Below are 20827 nucleotides of genomic sequence, written 5' to 3' on the forward strand. Positions count from 1 at the left end.
ATGTAAGTGTTTATGTTACATAGTTATTTGTGGCTCAATTACATTATTATGTGATTTCATATTTATGTAATAGAAGGGCCATTTGATGCACGTGAATTAAGCCCAATAAAAGTATGGAACTCAGAGCAGATGCGAAGTTTCCTTCGTCAAGCCGAGGTTATTCATTTTTGTTTCACCACAGACTGAAGACAACCCTTGCCTCGGAGAACGGCTTTTCATGTCATTTAGCGTCTTAGAAAGCAGTAAGGCATGTTGCTTGCCATTGTCTGCATTTTTTGAAATAGAAAACCGTCACATCCTGCAAACGCATTGGATGAGTATAACAAAAACATACACAAAAAAGTGCTTGAGATCATTAGCTGTAGCAGAGATGTTGTTATATTAGCGGTATGTGACCCACACAGAATGCTAAGGAACCCCCAAGTCAAGCCAGCAGTCAAAAACATAAATGCCCACCAGCCAGTAACATAAATGCATACATCCGACCAGATGAAGATGGCAGGGATCGTTCGGGCTGATGACAAAAACAAACTAAACAAACAAAACCACCCAATGGCATTCAGCTCTATCCAGTTGTTGCCTTGAGAGAATACAGACTTCAATTGGTTTTTGTTTTCAAGAGAAGCCAGAAGTCTGGAACAGGATATACAATCTTGACCTTGAAGTTTTGGTAATATTCAGCTTGGGTGCCGCTGGTTTGTGACTCCTGGCCTAGAGAGATGAGCTCTGGGTGTACTCCATCTCCTCAAATCTGGGATCCTTGAGAGCTGCAGTTACATCTTTATCCATCCGTTTATTCCTAGGAGAACCAAGCAGTGTTCCCTGCACGTGGTTTGGGGGAACTTGCCAGCCATCGGGTAGCATGTTTAGCATTTTACATTCATCTTCCCCTCGAACTTCCTTACAGGTAGTTACTGCTGTCTTCATCATTTGGCAGGTGAGGACACGGACAGTTAAAGAAATGAAGTCTCAGGCCCAGGGTCACACAACTCAAAAGGGGTCAGACCCGATCCTTGAACTCAGTTCTTCCGATTTTATCGCCTAACCACCGGCTCAGTGCTCCCGCACCGCTCTGCTTCTCCCCCAGTGGTAGCCGTTACCCGTCTGTGTTGTCATTGTCTTTTCCTTCTAGCTCCTGTACCTAGTTGAAAAGTTTGTGTTTTGGATAGAGAGATAAATGAGCAAATATGATCAACGTCACAGTGGAAATGAGCAGCAGTGTAAGGAGAACATCTTTCGATATTGAGGACGGGGGATAGTTTTTGTTGTAATTGATATCAGTAATTTGTTGCTTTATAGGAGGACCCGGGTGAGTGGAGAGTTAAGTATTTGTTCAACTTCCTCTGCACTTCTTTCTCCATCTCCCCCCGACCCCACGAAACCCTAGGCCTTCTCTTTAGGAGAAATGGAAAGAGAGTTTGACGTTTCTCTCAGTTAACTGGAAAACTCAGCCTCTGTTTTGTTTGGAACGTACCACACCACACCCGGGTCGGCGTTTCCATTCCCCCATCAGCACCATCCCTGGCTGTGTCCGCAGAAAGACAGCCACAGGAATTCCACCCACACTGAACACAGATGGACAGGGAAGGGCCACCCAGGCTGGAGCAGACAGAGAAATCTCAGGGTGAACAGACAGGAAGCAGGAGGGTCCCGATATCTCATTTAGTGAATTAAATCCCTCACACGGCCTCTTTGTACTTTGGGAGAGTGTGTGGTCTGGAGGGCTGGAGGGCGGGGGCCAGGGGGGCTGAGGGAGATGGTAGGTTAGTGCTTGGGGCTGGGAAGGGTGGGTTCTCGCTTGAACACTGATTCATCTCGCCTTCCCGAGGCAAGTCTCATAATTACCTAACTAATGGAGAATAATGACACCACTTTGATGGGAGTTGAGAGGGGGAGAAAGAAAGGCATGAGAATTCATTAACCTTGTGCGAGGGGCTTGGATAGCATCTCTGAAGGATCATTATTACATCATTTCACCCCCTTTTCTCACCTCTTTCCACTAATACGAGACAGACAAACGTAAATAACTATATAATAATAGATTACAAGACAGACAACAATGCCAGAAAATATAGTAGCCTGCTACAGCAATGGAACTCCCTCAAAGATATATTTAAAATGCCACTGGTGCAGAATGGAAAATACGAATTACAGGTTCATTTGGAGGACGCGATTCAAAATCTATACAACTTGTACAGTGGCACTTCCCATTAGGTTTTAGCTTTAGTTGTCTTTTTCTCACACCAAAAAAAAAATCCCCCCAAGTAATTTCAGCCCAGAGATGCAAACTTCAAGGAAGCACTTTCCTCTGTATTTTTCTTTCCTGTTTTCGATGGTCATGATGCTCTCCAAACCTAGGATCTTCTTGACATGTTGTCTTTCTTTCGGAACGTTTCTGCAAGGCTTCCCAGGAGCCACGGAATGTAGATTACACCTTTTGGAGATGTAGCCCGGTCACATAAGGAGCCAAGTAGTTGAAATTTGTGTCAAATTGCTTGTTTAAATGACTTGAGCCAACTTCTGAAAGCCAGGACAGCAGGGGCTGAGGATATTCAAAGTTGGCAGGGGCCAAAATGACAAGGCTCGGCAGTCACCTGGCGGGCTGCCAACCCCGACTGGAGGCTTCAAAAAATAAACTTTCTCAAAGGACACAAATTAAAAGTCATGTTTCAGTAGCCATTAAAACCAAATTATAGGCTTACGTTGCATAGTGAACGACCTTCATTTTCATTATGTTTAAAATATTTCACTTCGTAGGTGGAGAGTGGGTTGCTAGGAAAACGGTGTGTGGAATTGCCATCCGTGGTCATATTTACAGGGGAATTACAGGGGAATACAGGGGTATAGTTGTCCTTTGTGCGTTTTTCCAGCAAGGACAGAGGATTGCAAGTTTAGAAAGCAGGATGCAATTTGGAGTAAGGGTCGTGGTTTGAAAACATCAACCCTGACCTTCTCCAGAGACTGGGTCCTCAGGGTTCATCTCTCAGAAGACAGATGTTATGAAGCCCCTGATCTGAGCGGGCTCACAGGTGTGTTTTGTTGATTCTCATTAAAAAAAGAGTATACATATACATATGAATATGTGTGTATATATAAACATATATATAAATACACAAACACACACACATATTTTTTAATTGTCAACATTTTTTAAAATATAGAAAACTCTTTTGAAAAAGTCCAGATCTTCAGCTCTCTTAGAAAAACTGGAAGATCATCTGCCTTGAGCTCTAACCCCTACATGGCCACGTGAGGCTGGATCTGAGTGAGGGCTGCTCCCTGCCCTCTCCAGTTCACCCCAGTCCACTTCACTTTCCTGCCTGGCCCCTGATAGGTGTTTACATTTACTACTCCCTGACTTAGAGTGTGTCATCTATCTTTTTTTTTTTTTTTTCCGGTACGCGGGCCTCTCACTGTTGAGGCCTCTCCCGTTGCGGAGCACAGGCTCCGGACGCGCAGGCTCAGCGGCCACGGCTCACGGGCCCAGCCGCTCCACGGCACGTGGGATCTTCCCGGACCGGGGCACGAAGCCGCGTCCCCTGCATCGGCAGACAGACTCTCAACCACTGCGCCACCAGAGAAGCCCGTGCCATCTTTCTTATACCTTCAGAAAGATGCCATGTTTTTAAAGAATGTATGGAGTGTACTGGTTTACCAGGAGATGGGCTAGGGACTTGTTACAACAATGCTCAGCCTTGAATATCATGTTACTTTCATTGCAGAATTAATATGTTTCAAATAATTCCACTGGTCAGCCCTCACCAGCCTGGTTTTGCTAACCTAGTTTCTCATTCTTAATTTGATGCTGAGGGATAAAGGCAAATCAAAGTATACTATTTGTTAGTAACTGACATTGAGGTGCTGGACACAGTCGTATCTGCATCTGTAGTTCGTGACGTTCGGCATTTGTCAATATCGAGGCTTTTGTTCCAGGCCCTCCTCCGCAGGCTTGCAGAGCGAACTCAGCCGCATTCTGAAGCCCCTAATGGCCGTTTCTCCTTCCTCTTTTCTCAGGCCCTCCGAACCACCACAGCCAGTCGACTCTGAGGCCCCCTCTGCCACCCCCGCACAACCACACGCTGTCCCATCACCACTCGTCAGCCAATTCCCTCAACAGGAACTCGCTGACCAATCGGCGGAGTCAGATTCACGCCCCGGCTCCCGCGCCCAACGACCTGGCCACCACGCCCGAGTCAGTTCAGCTTCAGGACAGCTGGGTGCTAAACAGCAACGTGCCCCTGGAGACCCGGTAAGTCCCCATCACGATCCTGGCTCCCTGCTGCATCACCCGCCCAGAGCAGTCGGGAGAAAATCCCGCCTACATTATGGGACAAGTTTACCGACTCTGTGCTGTTCCCTTGGTAATTTGACCCTGGACGGTAGGTTGATAGGTATTTCTTCGTTCACATGTGTCTCCTTTTAATGCTTGTTTACTTTCTTCCACAGCTCCTGTGTACCCAACTAATAGAATTAGCATAACATATTTTTACTCAAAGACTCATGGGAAACATGCTTCTAAGGGTATATTGACAGAAAGCTGCTGATAAATTATGCATTTAGCCTTTCTTGAAGTAATAAATGAAGACTCATTTGAAATTAAGTGTTTGGGGAGACCTTGAGAAACAATCCCTGATTCCAGACTGACAGAAGTATAATTTTAATTTATACTTCATCCAACATGCAGTCTCACTTTAATCCCTCCTGTATACACTAACAGCTTGATGCCTGAGGGGCAAACAATAGTGTAAAAAAACAAACAAGAAAAAAGCGGCAGCACTTATGTTGAGAGGGAAGGGTTTCAGAGTGATCTCCAGGTCTGGCTTTGTTTTGTTTTGCCTTTGCTTCTGTCCTTTTCTCACCTTTGCTTCTGGTCTTCCAAAAATCACACCTGCCTTAGTGACCTGAAGGAAGGGGCATTGGTCACAGCGTGGCAAGCTGCAATGTAATTGACAGTGGGTCAGCCAGATACTGGAACGGCCTTGCTGTTCCATCCCCAGGCACTTTCATGGTTTGTGTGCTTCAATTGGTACAGTTTCCTTGCCCGGAAGAACCATGGAGACTAAAGAGAGAAGGACTAATTCATACTGAACCTTCAAAAAGTTCCCACATAGTTTTTAAACTTTAATAACTTAGGTTTAAGGAAAGACTGAAATAATCTGTAATCTTTCTGGTAATGGCCCGTGAATTTTCTGCACACGGCTCGAAATAATTATGCAAGCCATAGCATTTGATGTTGTTTCTTACCTCTAGTATGTTTTGTTTTATTAATAAGATCTTGAATAAGTTGTGTACCACTGTCACTGTGGCCACTCCAAGCTTTAATGCATTTTATTTTCCAACAACTATAGGTGACTTGTAACCAGGCCTGCAGTCTTAATCTCTAAGGCTTACAGCAGGTAAAGTCAATAGAAACTCTATGCATATATTATATATAATAGATAGATTTAAGCATTTGTACTGATATAATAACCCACTGATAAGTAGCTTTGCTGGAAAGGTTCCAGGCTGAAAGTTGACTGGTCCGCCAGGCTTAACTTCGGGTGTTTTCATAGTTGGTAGTGGTCTTTAAGGCTGGATAAGACTCTGTCTTTTTCGTCCTTATATTTATGAACTGCCGTAGAGCTTGTTGGGTACTAGTCAGACTGTTTTCACATTAACAGACCATTGTTTGAAAAATAGTTTCTAGACATAAAGGCTATGCACAGTGGTTAGGATGAAGAAAGAGGAGGGAGAAAGGGAAGGAGAAATGTAGTAGATATTGGGGGAAAAGAAGGAGAAAAAGGAAAGAAGAGGACCACCATCGCCATTAACAACCAGTTTTTACTGTGCAGTTTGTACATGCCGATGTCAGTGGTTTAAATGCACTACCTCATTCAAGCATGGAAGCGATCCAGTGAGGTAGGAAGGAATCGTTGTTATTAGCATTTTAAAAATTCAGAGTCTAGACTTGGGGGGCAGAGTAACTTGCAAGCGTTCTAGGGCTTCAGTGAGATGGTAAATTATGAGCCGCATTGGATGGAACTCTCGTGGTTCCTACACATAAAATAAGGTGGTCAGATTGTCTGAGGCAGGAACAGCCACGAACCTACCTTTATTGCCTTGATTGTCACGTCTTCAGGGAAAGATCCATCAGAGTGTCTACTCCTCACAAAGAGTCTCCTGTGGGTGATGAGAAGACATACACTGCATAAGCGTATCTCCCATCGCCCAGTTTCTGATGTGATCAGTTGGCAACAAAGTGTTCCCTTGAAAGGATCTGGAGGAGAGGACCAGCAACGCCAAGCCTATCCCCTTCTTGTTCTCCTGAAGTTCTCCCAGAACATGCTTTCTGACCTGTAGAGTCCTTCTGCAGATCGCTAGGATACATGGCATTTCTCCTAGGATTGGAGCTTCTCAGTGATGCTTTTAGAGGAGGCAAGCTTGGGAAGTAAGTAAGATGGCCAAAACCTTGAAGCCTAGCAGAAGGAAAAAAAACAAGGGAGAACATATCCAGATGTTCTTTGATCAGTACATTCAAGGGCCAAGAGTTCGAGAATATAAGGCCCTTGAGATGGGGCTATTACTAAGTCAGTCGCAGATATTTGAAACTCCATCCATGGAACTGAATACATATAATTTGGATGTGCAGCTTGTCTCATATATGAAAACTTTAGCAATAATTAATAGAATTGTTGAACTTTGTGTTTCTCTTTTAAATATGATTTATACAGTCTCTTATTAGCATTTACTTACTGAATCCCTGGAAAATACTAAGCGCTATGTTAGGTACTGGGGAGATTATGATTAAAACATGTATCCTGCCCTTAAAGCTCATACAACCTAAAAATGGAGATAGGCACATAAACAAAAAGATAGTGCAGTGTTTACAGGAATGGAAGTGCGTAAGTTACAGTAGTTGTACAGTTGAAATAGTTATTAAATTTCCCAGGATGGTCAGGAAAAGTTTCCCAGCTGAGGGCCTGTTTGAGCTGGGTTTCGAAGGATGAACAAGAGTTTACCTAGAAGGTAGAGCGGTGGGAATGGGAGGGTGGGAGGGAGGGAGACGCAAGAGGGAAGAGATATGAGGATATATGTATGTGTATAGCTGATTCACTTTGTTACACAGCAGAAACTAACACACCATTGTAAAGCAGTTATACTCCAATAAAGATGTTAAAAAAAAAAAAAGAGTTTACCTAGCAGGTAAGTGGAAAAAAATCAAAGATTATAACATCATTTGTTCTCATTCTTCAGTGGTTTTCCATATAGTCTTGGAAACTGTAGAGCTGAACGGTTTCACTCACTCACATGCTGAAATATTGTGAGTTTAATGGGGTCATTTTCTTACCCACAAGAGCAAATGTAGGAATGGAAGCTCTTACGTTAGGGGCATGATATCATACTAGGATTCCAATTCCTGTCTTTCATACCCAGTAAGAATTGATTAACCACAGCAGGAAAAAACCATTGAGGGCAAGACATTCTGGAGGCTGACCATGATGTACTCATCAATTTTGAAAATGCAATGGAAATTGACAAACTGCTTCACCACCTGTACTTTCATGAATACAGACTTCTGGGCATGATGGAAGAATTTCCTAACTCTGGGAGGTGATGGGCAGCATTCTGCAACCCCCCGAGACTCCAGGCCAAATCCAAGGTGTTTCTTTAGACCAGTAAGGAACAAGCCCTTGCCCCTCTGCATTGCTTTTTGATGTTCCCGTCAGTCTTAATGAGGCACGTTAGATCTTCCCTGGACTGTGTGTTTTCCATTTTTGTTCTATGACAAGTAGAATCAAGGTGCTAATTAAGGAGGCATAGCCAGGAAATAGACTGTATGAATCTGGAATTTAACACAAGATGAAAAAGCTTATAAGGAGAGTTCGGTATCAACGTTAATAATGTAAATAACAATGCATATAAATTTGTACTACCCAAGACAATCAGCTGACGTGTAAACCATAATATAATCCAAGAAAAACCAAACATAGGGCAGAGGAACTAATTGCAAACAGCCTGGACTCTCTTTTCTAACGTATGCGTAACAGAATCGCTCTGCCCACCATCTTTCTCTCAGCTTACTGGCAGAAGATCTTAGAACGAGGTCCCTGTGTAATTCTGGGTCGATAGCACCTATCTCCTCCTTCCTCTCCTGAGAGGAGCAAGGTCAGGAATCTTCCTGGCCAGCTGCTTCTTTGGGAGTTTCTGAAGTCAGCATCTCTTTGTCTAAGACAGTAGAAAGTAGCTTAGCGACAGAACCTAACTTGCTTTCCTTTTATGCATTTTGCTGAGGCAAGCTTCTTTCTTGGAATCCATCCCGGTAGCAGGTCGCTAAAGAGAATCCGTAAGCGGGACAAAACTTCCCTCTGAGTTTGCTTTTGCCCTGAAATACCAGAAGGCCTCATTTTAGCCATCCAGATCCTCGAGCTACAAACAAGTTTGCAACTTGCTCTTTGAAATGGTCATCCATTACTCATTCGAGAAACATCTGTGAGACCCAGCCAGGTGCCCGGCACCGAGGATTCAGCAGTGAGGAAGAAAAGCAAAGTCCTTGCCCTTCTGGAGTTTCCTGACTGTAGACAGAATGTGAACAAAAGATTAGGCATACGCCTCTACAGTGACAGGTGTAATAAGTGCCGTGTGAGGTATAGAGAAGCCAGACTCAGGAGAAATTTGCATTTAGGCTGAGCCCTAAGGATGAGTAGGTGTTAATTAGACTGAGAGAATGTTCTCGGTGGCGAAAACCACGACCCACTGGGGGAAGAAACGCTAAGATGCCAGGAAGAGAGAGCAAACTAGACAGACAGGCAGGAGCCGGACAGTGCAAGGTTTGGGGCTGCTTTAAAGATTTTGGACCCAGCGCCAAGAACAGTGAAAAGTCACTGAAGCATTTTAAACAGGAGGCCAAAATAATAACATAAATGGTCCCGTTTTGTTTTTAACTATGGTAGCTGCCATAGGTTCAACAGGTGGGGGGTGGGGAGGGGGGCTTGAGGGCAAGTTATAGCAGGACTGAGGGTCCAATTTGGAAAATACTGTCATGGTTAAGATGAAAAATGGTGGGGCTTCCATTAGGGTGCCCGTAGCTGCAGTATCAGAGCTGTCTGCCTTTCTCTTACCAATCTGGCCAGAAGGTGCACGTTCAAAGATGTGGGGTATGTACTGAAGGTAGAATCAGCAGGAATTTGTGACTGATGGAATATCAAGATGTAGGTTAGGCAGGTGTGAGCACGGTATCCAGTTTTTTGGCCTAAGAGGCTGAGTGAATAGGGATGTCATTTAGGAAACAAGTTCGGTTTTCCACTCGTTAAATCTCTGAGGCAACAAGAGTATTAAGAGTAGCTGTTATTGGCCAGACTTATTTTGATTCTAAAATAATAGATGTAACACAGAAGCACAACCATTTGCAAATGATAGCATAGTTCGTGTATCCAAAGCTCTCAGCAGTGGACTTTTCTCTTAAAAAAAAAAAATCTCTCCAGAAACTTTGTTCAATTTAATAGTTATTGTACATGATTGTGTAGTTCTGTGAATAACAACTTGATCAAATAGTTTTTGCTCCATGCTTAGTTTTACATGCATGATCCCACTGAACCCTTTAACCCTTCTGTTGAGTATATGTTACTATCCCTATTTTAAATAAACAGAAACTGAGGCTTGGGAAGATGAAGTTACTTACACGTCTCCAAATAAGTTAAGGGGCCGAACTGGGGTGGAAACCTGGGTCTACCTGACTGCACGTGCAATGCTCTTAACCACCACATGGTAATGCCTTTGAGACTAAAAGGACAAAACAAAACGATGCTTATTATCCAATTAGAATGTATCCAGTCCATGGAAATGGTGAAGTTAACTCAGTATAAGTGACACGAGGCAAGAAATGATCTGAGGGATGAACCCCAGTCCGTTACTGGACATAGAGTGAGTCACAGACAATATCATGAGCCAGGCAGGATAGAAGGGACCCTTGTCTCCAGCTCTGCGGGATCGGTGGCCATCCAGGATGGTCAGTCTGAAGTCCTGAGCCTCCACGGTGGTGGCAGCATGGGATCCACGTGAGCTGAGTTACAGAGAGGAGGTTTAGTGCGCTGCATGTCGTAAAATGCGAGAGCAAATTGACACTGCAGACGTAAGAAGCGGTGCTACCTTTTTAGTTCTGTGATTTGCATAGGGTTTATCTTGCAGACAGTCTTTGCTAGACTGGTAGGAGAAAGCCACGCAGCCGCGGGTATGGTGGCTGGCCATTTGGTCATAGTTTGAGTAGGGACACTGAGGAAGTTGTGATGAACACCCAGGAAGTGCTCTGATAAAGAATGGAGCTTGTTGGGCTTGGTAAGTGGCACCTGAGGAATCTAATTTGGGTATCAGCATTTCAGAAAACATACTTTTTATCTTTAAGACCAAGTAATCTTAGCCTCGTATGGATGCTTTATTGGGAGTGCATATTTGGGAATCAAGACTCAAGACCTTTAGTAAATAAGGTTGTCATGGGGAAGCAACGAGACTGTTGGAACATGTTCACCATGCTGAACCTGAAGACTCTTCTCCACTTGTTCTCCAGATTGATTTTTCTACCTAAGGATTAATTTTCTGACAGAATCACTGACAAGTTTGATCTTGAGAATATTAAACCAGTGTAACCTGTTTTGCTTTTCTTCCTTTTTTTTTAACGTTTTTGCGTGAGGTTTAAACCTAGAATTCATTCCGGGTGAACCAGATGCATTCCAGCACTTTTCAAATCAATAGGCCGCTTGATTTCTCCATATTGCAGAACATTATGCTCCCTCTAACTTCTCATCAGAGGCAACATGGAAATTAACGAGACCTTTAGGTTAGCGTTTCCAGCTCAGCCTTAGTTTATAGCTTTACCTTGCCTTTTTGACACCATGATCCCGCCTGGCCACCAGCAGCATTGCACGTTGCAGTGAGCTTTAATTTTGTAGTTTTCTTAGTCTTCCTTGGAAACTGGCAGCTTATTAATCTCAATATCTGAACTGCACAGTAGGCAAGCTCTCCGATGAGAAATGAGGCTGTGTCTTTTTGTTTTTGGCAGATGGAGACAAGAGGTTGGTTGTTGGATAGAGCCGGGGGGGTGGGGGGGATGAGTGGTAGAGGAAAAAGCCAGTAAGCAGGGGCACCCTGTACCCCAAATCACTTTCTGACAATTGGCAGGAAAATAAAGAGAACCTAGTCTAATCCACTCCTCTGCAATTTAGGGCTTGCGGTGTTAAACACATTCAGACCTGTTAATAAGAAAATAAAGTGTTGTGGTTCGTGTGCAAATTACAAGGTGCATTAAGAAAGAAACAAGCATTGCATCTTACCTAAGACCACTCCATTCTGCTTTTGGCATGGTTTGCAAACTTGGAAACATCCTTGAAGGTAGAGGTGTATCAGGAGGGCTGTCCTTTTGAAATTTGTCTCCTGCTGGAAAATTAAAGCCCTGTTAAGTTTATTAAAGCTTTGGGGACTTGGACTTCTTACTTGCGAGTTACCACAGGGAAGCCTCTGGGGAGAAGGAACTTTTTTTTCAAAAGCCGTCCCTCTGCAGCCTGGACCGCGGGGACCCAATTAGGGATTGAGGCCACCTTGTGGTCATGGCTTGGAAGCGCAAGACTCTGCCCTGAGTATGTGTAAATGTTGGACTCTTGGGTTAAGTTCAAGGTTGAAAAAAGCTAAATATTTTCATCTCTGTCTGTGCTCTTTCACCCATTCAGCTAATATCAATTGTCATTCCCCTGGGGTATTTCCTGAAGCCTTCCCAGAGGATATTTTATGTGGCTCAGACGGGAGAGACTGGATGGAAGGCAAGGCTTTTCTAATTCTGGCTCCCCAATGATTTTTTCTTTTCACAGAAGCCAGGTAAGGCGTTCGTGGTTCTCCCAGGCAGGCGAAGTAGGCTCTGCACCTTTTCTGAAGCTTCCTTTGGTTTATTAGTCTTGGTCTCGCCTGCCCTTGTGAGTGGGGATCTTATGTCCCCAGAATTGCAATCTATCCCAGGCGTTCAGCCAGTTTGCTCAACTAGGGCTGCATCCTTTAGATGATAGGGGAGTTTAAGAAGCTTTAAGCAATTTTTTCTCAGATACCTTTTTTCCCCTCCAAAACCCACTGATCTATTCCGGGCTGTTCCCTAAGTCTTGAATGCAAATATCCTTTTTCAGAAGTCATGACAATTTTTTAAATTAATTAATTAATTTATTTTTTTGGCTGCGTTGGGTCTTCGTTGCTGCGCGTGGGCCTTCTCTGGTTGCAGCAAGTGGGGGCTACCCTTCGTTGCGGTGCGCGGGCTTCTCCTTGCGGTGGCTTCTCTTGTTGCAGAGCATGGGCTCTAGGGCGTGGGGTTCAGTAGTTGTGGCTCACGGGCTCTAGAGCGCAGGCTCAGTAGTTGTGGCGCACGGGCTTAGTTGGTTCATGGCATGTGGGATCTTCCTGGACCAGGGCTCCAACCCGTATCCCCTGCATTGGCAGGCAGATTCTTAATCACTGTGCCACCAGGGAAGCCCATGACAATGTTAACCATGGAGAATCACCCTCAAAATCATGTGTTTTTAAATCCCTTACAGAATCATTTCTTGCTCAGCGTAACTGTCTGAGGAATCAGCAAGTGCTTCCAATTTCTGTCATTGGTGTTTTAGCTGTGAGTGCTTGCCTTATATTTAAAAAGAGAATGAGTAACACTTCTTTTTTATTTGTGAGATGGTTCTGAAATTCTCTTTCGGCTTGTTAAAGCTTCAGCTGGGTTGGAGCATCCCTAAGACAACTGCTCAACAATTAGTCCTCCTGTCAAGCTGTTGCACACCAACGATATGACGATTAAAAGCTTATTTTTTTGTAATTATTTGAAGGACTGGATTAAAAATCCTGTTCTAGGAAGAAGGTGGGAAATGTCTTCTTCTTGTGTTGGTATGTGCTTAGATAAGAATTTTAAATGGAGCTTAATCTTCATGACTTTTTAATCTCTTATCAACCCAGATCCTCTCCACTGCACTTTGGAACAGGTAATAAGAAGGCATAAGGTGATATTAGGCACACTTAAGCATTTGGTGGGACCCCAAATCCACCCCACCCCGGCCAATTTAGTAAAGTGAGAGAATAAATGTAAAAGCCCTCTGGGAACGGGACCCTGCTGTGTGAGGGTCTTGTATTCAGCTTCGGTCTCTCTTAGTATGTTAATGTCCTACAGCTGAGTGCTAAAGGCAGAGGACGGCAAAGATTATCTTCTCCAGCTTCTAAACCTCAGAATCCACGTGAGGAGAGATGGTGGTCATATTGAAAATCTTTCCACTTCCTGTGAAGGACTGAACACTCTTTTGGGCTTTGTTTTTAGGCATTGTCATCTCTTCCGTGCCTGCCTTGTGCCGGGCACTGTATTAGGCACTTTATATTATCCGATTTGAAGCCCTGTGCGATGGATACAGTTGTCCCCTTCAGCATGTCAGGAGGACGAAACCTGGGGAGATGAAGGGTCCGGGACAGAATCAAGATTCAGGCAGAACTGGATTCAGGGACTTAAACTCAGGCATTAGGCTCTCTCTCTCTCTCTCTCTCTCTCAGCTTTGTTTTTCCGTTTTCCAACATTGTTCTTAAGCAGGTCTCCTTTTGTGAGATCTTTGTGGGAATTATAGGCTCTATCCTCATAGCTCAGAAAGTAATAGAAAAAGGATTTCTTCTTCTGGATATTTCAACGGAACTCCCTGGATATGTCAACGGAACTTCCTGGTTCTCAGGAACCCAGCTAGAATCCCGTGCCCACAGCAAACCCAATCCCGAGACCTGGAGCCTGGGCCACGTTGACTGTCTAGGCCTGGATCACGTGCCCACATGGAACAGGAGACCAGGAAGAAGGGGGTGGCCATAACCAAACACCACAGTGTTGGGAGACCGTAAGATAGAGGTCTAGAAGGAAAAAAAAGAAAAAAAAAAAACCCAGGCCAAGTTCAGTACTAGTTTTGCCCTCACCCAGCTGCCTTCTCTTATTGGCTAATTATAGTGATTCTCCTCTGAGCACACAGTCCTGCCCAGGGGTGGGGTTAGGGGAGGTTCAGAGCATCTGGTTACTTCACTTGCCTTGGGCACCGAAGGGAGTTTACAACTGATTCCAATATGAAGTGGAAAGAATAAGGTCCACTGAGTAATTCGCATCCGCTTCTGATTCATCACCCTCTGGTTCACTTCTTACACGGCCCACGGCTTTACCTTTGAGTTCACTGAAGCCACTTAATGCATTTTAACTTTTATTTTATTGATGTCTCTTTTAAGCTGTCCTCTTCTTTCCTGCGTAACTGCTTGGATTCCACATTTTCTAATTAAAACGTGCTCATTTATTGTCTCACTAAACAGTGCTCTTTACGAGGGCTCACGATGAGAAAGTTAACTCGGAACAACTCAACGCGTTTCTCATCTCCTGAAAGTGGCTGGAGAAGCAGCTTTACCTTTATCAAGTTGAAGTCCTTGGTTTTGCTTTTTCATAAGACAGTGAATGGGAAACTTTTAATTCCATGCTCCAAGCTTCTGTTCTCAGCAATATAAAAATGCATTTTATGCTTTTTTGTGGTGACCATCTTAGATAGGACATTTTGCAGGGGTCAGTCTGCTCTGTAATGGACCTTATTATAGGTACCATCAGAATAGTTCCACATTTAATTAGACAAAAAGTTTTGTCCTAAAAGTCAACATGTCCTACTGTCAATAATTATGCCCATTGCTATTTACACTCCTGTGATTTAATCTGATATTACTAGCTGTAGAAAAGCTCAGTAGTAGGGGGAAAGGTAGCACACTTACATTTAACCCCCCCGCTAGAATTTCAGTATAATGGTGTGGGGGACACTGGGTTGGGTGTGAGAACCAGGAGGGAAGGACACATTCAGTTTGGGTCTGGGGGTACTTTGTTTTCTGAGTTCTCACCATCGTTGGCCTTGTCTGGAAATATAAAAGCTGTGTTAGGATGGGGACCTCCTCACGTCCTGCCTATAACGTGCGTCTTCAAGTTCACAATACCTTCAGTTTGGGGGAGAAGGGAGAAGTATAGCATTTTCTGCAGGGCTAAAATTGAAGGCCTATTTCAAGCCTAGAAGAAGAGGGAGAGGTGAGGGGTGGCGTAGGAAAGAAAGGGCCTGGTGATGAGGACACAGAAATAAGTATTTACCTGCCATCTTCTGGGAAGTCGGCCCCTTGATCCTGCCCGCTGCATCAGAAAGCAGACCAGGAGAAGGAATCAAGGTCAACATGATTTAGGTTGACCTGATCATTTAAGAGGAGGGGGAATCATTTGGCAGCACCAAGGCAGAATTTTGAGACGGGAACCCATGTTAGGATCACTTGTGCAGGCCGATGCCTGTTCTGCAAATGAGGAGGGTGAGGCCAGATGACTCGTTGGTTTCTCACGCGGATTGTCTGGGTGGGACTGCAGGCAGGCTTCCTGCTGGAGCTTCCCTCAGATCGCCTCACTCTTCCCTGCACGACGAGTAGGCGACTTTGTTGCCTCTTCTTCCCACGCAGCATCTTTATCTCCATTTCCTTCTGCAAAGGAATGGTCAAGGATTTAAGACAAAGAATTAGAGCACATATTACAACAGCTTTGGTATCTCCAGGTGTTTTATTACAAAATGTATTCATTGTCTTGGTAAAAACATTGAACAATTAGAAAGGTGAAAAGTGCAAAGTATATTCGTGCCCTGCCCCTCCATTCCTATTTTCAAGGAAATCTCATTTGAAGGTTTATTATTTTAGGCTTCCAGAAATGTTTATGGTATCTGAGCATATTTTGTTTAAGTTTAATATAAAAGGGATCGTGTTATACCTACCATTTGACAACGGCCTTTTTTAACTTCGTGAGAAATTGTAGAAAGCAGTTCAGGTAATATCATATATACGTACCTCATTCTTTTTTTTTTTATTTTTTGGCTTAAACAACAGAAATTTATTTCCTTACAATTCTGAAGGCTAGAAGTTCTGAGATCAGTGTGTTGATACGTTAGGTTTCTTCCGAGATTCTCTCCCCTTTGCTTGTGGATGACTGTTTTCTCCCTCTGCCCTCACGTGGTCTTCCCTGTGTTTCTTTGTCCTTATCTCCTCTTCTTACAAGGACACCCCAGCCTAATGTCCTCGTTTTCCCTTAATTACCTCTTTTTTTTTAATAGATCTTTATTGGAGTATAATTGCTTCACAATACCGTTTTAGTTTCTGTTGCACAACAGAGCAAATCAGCCATATGCATACACATGTCCCCCTATCCCCTCCCTCTTGAGCCTCCCTCCCACCCTCCCTATCCCACCCCTCTAGGTGGTCACAAAGCACCGAGCTGATCTCCCTGTGCTATGCAGCTGCTTCCCGCCAGCCAACTGTTTTATATTCGGTAGTGTATGTATGTTGATGCTACTCTCACTTCGCCCCAGCTTCGCCCTCCCACCCCATGTCATCAAGTCCATTCTCTATGTCTACCTCTTTATTCCTGCCCTGCAACTAGGTTCATCAGTACCATCTTCTTCCTTAGAGTCCACATATATGCATTAGCGTACAGTATTTGTTTTGCTCTTTCTGACTTACTTCATTCTGTATGGCAGACTCTAGGTCCATCCACCTCACTACAAATAGCTCAATTTCGTTTCTTTTTATGGGTGAGTAATATTCCATTGTAATTTTGTGCCACATCTTCTTCATCCATTCATCTGTTGATGGACAGCTAGGTTGGTTCCATGTCCTGGCTATTGTAAATAGAGCTGCAGTGAACATTGTGGTACATGTCTCTTTTTGAATTATGGTTTTCTCAGGGTATATGCCCAGCAGTGGGATTTGCTGGGTCACATGGTAGTTCTATTTTTAGTTTTTTAAGGAACCTCCATACTGTTTTCCATAGTGGTTGTATCGATTTACATTCCCATCAACAGTGCAAGAGGGTTCCCTTTTCTCCGCACCCTCTCCAGCATTTGTTGTTTGTAGATTTTCTGATGAAGCCCATTCTAACTGGTGTGAGGTGATACCCCACTGTAGTTTTGATTTGCATTTCTCTAATCATTAGTGATGTTGAGCAGCTTTTCATGTGCCTCTTGGCCATCTGTATGTCTTCCTTGGTGAAATGTCTGTTTAGATCTTCCACCCATTTTTTAACTGGATTGTTTGTTTTTTTGATACTGAGCTCCATGAGCTGTTTGTATATTTTGCAGATTAATTCTTTGTTGTTTCATTTGCAAATATTTTCTCCCATTCTGAGGGTTGTCTTTTTGCCTTATTTATGGTTTCCTTTGTTGTGCAAAAGCTTTTAAATTTAATTAAGTCCCATTTGTTTATTTTTGTTTTTATTTCTGTTACTCTAGGAGGTGGGTCAAAAAAGATCTTGCTGTGGTTTATGTCAAAGAGTGTTCTTCCTGTGTTTTCCTCTAAAAGTTTTATAGTGTCTGGTCTTACATTTAAGTCTTTAATCCATTTGGAGTTTATTTTTGTGTATGGTGTTAGGGAGTGTTCTAATTTCATTCTTTTACATGCACCTGTCCACTTTTCCCAGCACCGCTTACCGAAGAGGCTGTCTTTTCTCCATTGTATGTTCTTGCCTCCTTTGTCGTAAATTAGATGACCATATGTGCGTGGGTTTCTCTCTGGGTATTCTATCCTGTATCATTGATCTCTATTTCTGTTTTGGGGCCAGTACCATACTCTCTTGATTACTGTAGCTTAGTGGTATAGTTTGAATTCGAGTAGCCTGATTCCTCCAGCTCCTCTTTTCTTTCTCAAGACTGCTTTGGCTATTTGGGGTCTTTTGTATTTCCATATGAATTGTAAGATTTTTTGTTCTATTTCTGTGAAGAATGCCATTGATAGTTTGATAGGGGTTGCATTGAATCTGTAGATTGCTTTGGGTAGTATAGTCATTCTCACAATATTGATTCTTCCAATCCAAGAACATGGTATATTTCTCCATCTGTTTATGTCATCTTTGGTTTCTTTCATCAGTGTTTTATAGTCTTCTGAGTACAAGTCTTTCACCTGCCTAGGTAGGTTTATTCCTAGGTATTTTATTCTTTTTGTTGCAATGGTAAATGGGATTGTTTCCTTAATTTCTCTTTCTGATTTTTTGTTGTTAGTGTATAGGAATGCCAGAGATTTCTGTGCATTAATTTTGTATCCTGCATCCTTACCAAATTCATTGATTAGTTCTAGTCGTTTTCTGGGGCATCATTAGGATTTTCTGTGTATAGTATCATGTCATCTGCAAACAGTGACATTGTTACTTCTTTCTTTCCAATGTGTATTCCTTTCATTTCTTTTTCTTCTCTGATTACCATGGCTAGGACTTCCAAAACTATGTTGAATGAGAGTGGCGAGAGTGGCCATCCTTGTCTTGTTCCTGATCCTAGTGGAAATGCTTTCAGTTTTTCACCATTGAGTATGGTGTTTGCTGTGGGTTTGTCATATATGGCCTTTATTATGTTGAGGTACGTTCCCACCATGCCCATTTTCTGGAGAGTTTTTATCATAAATGGGTGTTGAATTTTGTCAAAAGCTTTTTCTGCGTTTATGGAGATGATCATATGTTTTTTATTTATTTAATTTTTTAAAATTTATTTATTTTGGTTTAGTTATTTTTATTAACAGAAAATGAAAATATCTTTATTTGGATTGGCAATGGAAAGAAGTGATCACAGAGGACAATTATTTACCTTTCCTTTTTTTTTTTGTTTTGCGGTACGCGGGCCTCTCACTGTTGTGGCCTCTCCCGTAGCGGAGCACAGGCTCCGGACACGCAGGCCCAGCAGCCACGGCTCACAGGCCCAGCCGCTCCGCGGCACGCGGGATCTTCCCAGACCAGGGCACGAACCCGTATCCCCTGCATCGGCAGGCGGACTCCCAACCACTGAGCCACCAGGGAAGCCCTACCTTTCCTTCTTATATCAAGATGAAACAAATCATATTTAGTAGAACATTTCTGTAAAAGAAAAGTTAGATCATATGGTTTTTATTCTTTAATTTTTTAATGTGGTGTATCACATTGATGATTTGCATGTATTGAAGAACCCTTGTATCCCTGGGTTAAATCCCACTTGATCATGGTGTATGATCCTTTCAATGTGCTCTTGGATTCTGTTCGCTAGTATTTTGTTCAGGACTTTTGCATCTATGTTCATCAGTGATACTGGTCTATAATTTTCTTTTTTTGTGACATCTTTTTCTGGTTTTGGTATCAGGATGATGATGATGGCTTCATAGAATGAATTTGGGAGTGTTTCTCCCCCTGCAAATTTTTGGAAGAGTTTGAGAAGGATCACTCAGTGTAAGCTCTTCTCTAAATGTTTGATACATTTTGCATGTGAAGCCATCTGGTCCTGGACTTCTGTTTGTTGGAATATTTTTAATTATGGTTTCAATTTCATTACTTGTGATAGGTCTGTTTATATTTTCTAACTCTTTCTGGTTCAGTCTTGGAAAATTGTACCTTTCCAAGAATTTGTCCATTTCTTCGTGGTTGTCCATTTTATTGGCATATAGTCGTTTGTAGTAGTCTCTTATAATCCTTTGTATTACTGCAGTGTCAGCTGTGACTTCTCCTTTTTCATTTCTAGTTTTATTGATTTGCATCCTCTCCCTTTTTTTCATGATGAGTCTGACTAAGGGTTTATCAATTTTGTTTATCTTCTCGAAGAACCAGCTTTTAGTTTCATTGATCTTTGCTATTGTTTTCTTCGTTTCTATTTCATTTATTTCTGCTCTGATCTTTATGATTTCGTTCGTTCTACTGACTGTGGGTTTTCTTTGTTCTTCTTTCTCTAGTTGTTTTAAATGTAGGGGTAGATTGTGTATTTGAGATTTTTCTTGAGGTGAGACTGAATTGCTATAAACTTTCCTCTTAGAACTGCTTTTGCCACGTCCCATAGGTTTTGGGTCGTCGAGTTTACGTTGTCATTTATTTCTATGTATTTTTTTATTTCTTCTTTGATTTCTTCACTGATTTCTTGGTTATTTAGTAGAGCACTGTTTAGCCTCCATGTATTTGTGATTTTTACAGTTTTTTTCCTGTAATTGATTTCCAATCTCATAGTGTTGTGGTCAGAAAAGATGCTTGATACAATTTCAGTTTTCTTAAATTTTCCAAGGCTTGATTTGTGACCCAAGATGTGATCTATCCTGGAGAATGTTCCAGGTGCACTTGAGAAGAAAGCGTATTCTGCCACTTTGGGGTGGAATGTTCTCTAAATGTCTGTTAGATCTATCTGGTCTATTGTGTCATTTAAAGCTTGTGTTTCCTTATTTATTTTCTGTTTGGATGATCTGTCCATTGGTGTAAGCAGGGTGTTAAAGTCCCCTATTGTGTTACTGTCGATTTCCCCTTTCATGGTTGTTAGTGTTTGCCTTATGTGTTGAGGTGCTCCTGTGTTGGGTGCATGAACATTTATAATTGTTATATCTTCTTGGAATGATCCCTTGATCATTATGTAGTGTCCTTCCTTATCTCTCATAAAAGTCTTTATTTTAAAGTCTATTTTATCTGATACAAGTATTGCTACTCCAGCTTTCTTTTGATTTCCTTTTGCATGGAATATTTTTTTCCATCCCTTCACTTTCGGTCTGTATGTGTCCCTAGGTCTGAAGTGGGTGTCTTGTAGGCCACATATACATGGGTCTTGTTTTTGTATCCATTCAGCCAGTCTGTGTCTTTTGGTTGGGGCATTTAATCCATTTACATCCAAGGTTATTATCGATAGGTATGTTCCTATTAACATTTTCTTAATTATTCTGGAATTGTTGGTTTTGGGGGGTTTTTTTTGCAGTACGCGGGACTCTCACTGTTGTGGCCTCTCCCGTTGCGGAGCACAGGCTCCAGACGCGCAGGCTCAGCGGCCATGGCTCATGGGCC

General features: G+C 42.7%; 1 protein-coding gene across 1 annotated transcript in view; it reads left to right on the forward strand.

Moving 5' to 3' along the window:
- Positions 1 to 20827, forward strand: part of TENM2 (teneurin transmembrane protein 2) — a 465471-nt gene that overhangs the window by 131361 nt on the left and 313283 nt on the right. The window contains exon 4 of the mRNA XM_089909643.1: positions 4015 to 4249. Within this exon, the coding sequence (XP_089765769.1) occupies positions 4015 to 4249 (235 nt within the window). The remainder of the gene's footprint in view (positions 1 to 4014; positions 4250 to 20827) is intronic.

This window comes from Delphinapterus leucas, chromosome 3 (assembly GCF_059928025.1).
Source record: "Delphinapterus leucas isolate spDelLeu-1000000601 "Yukka" chromosome 3, BTC_Dleu_Yukka2, whole genome shotgun sequence".
Classification (NCBI taxonomy): Eukaryota; Metazoa; Chordata; class Mammalia; order Artiodactyla; family Monodontidae; genus Delphinapterus; species Delphinapterus leucas.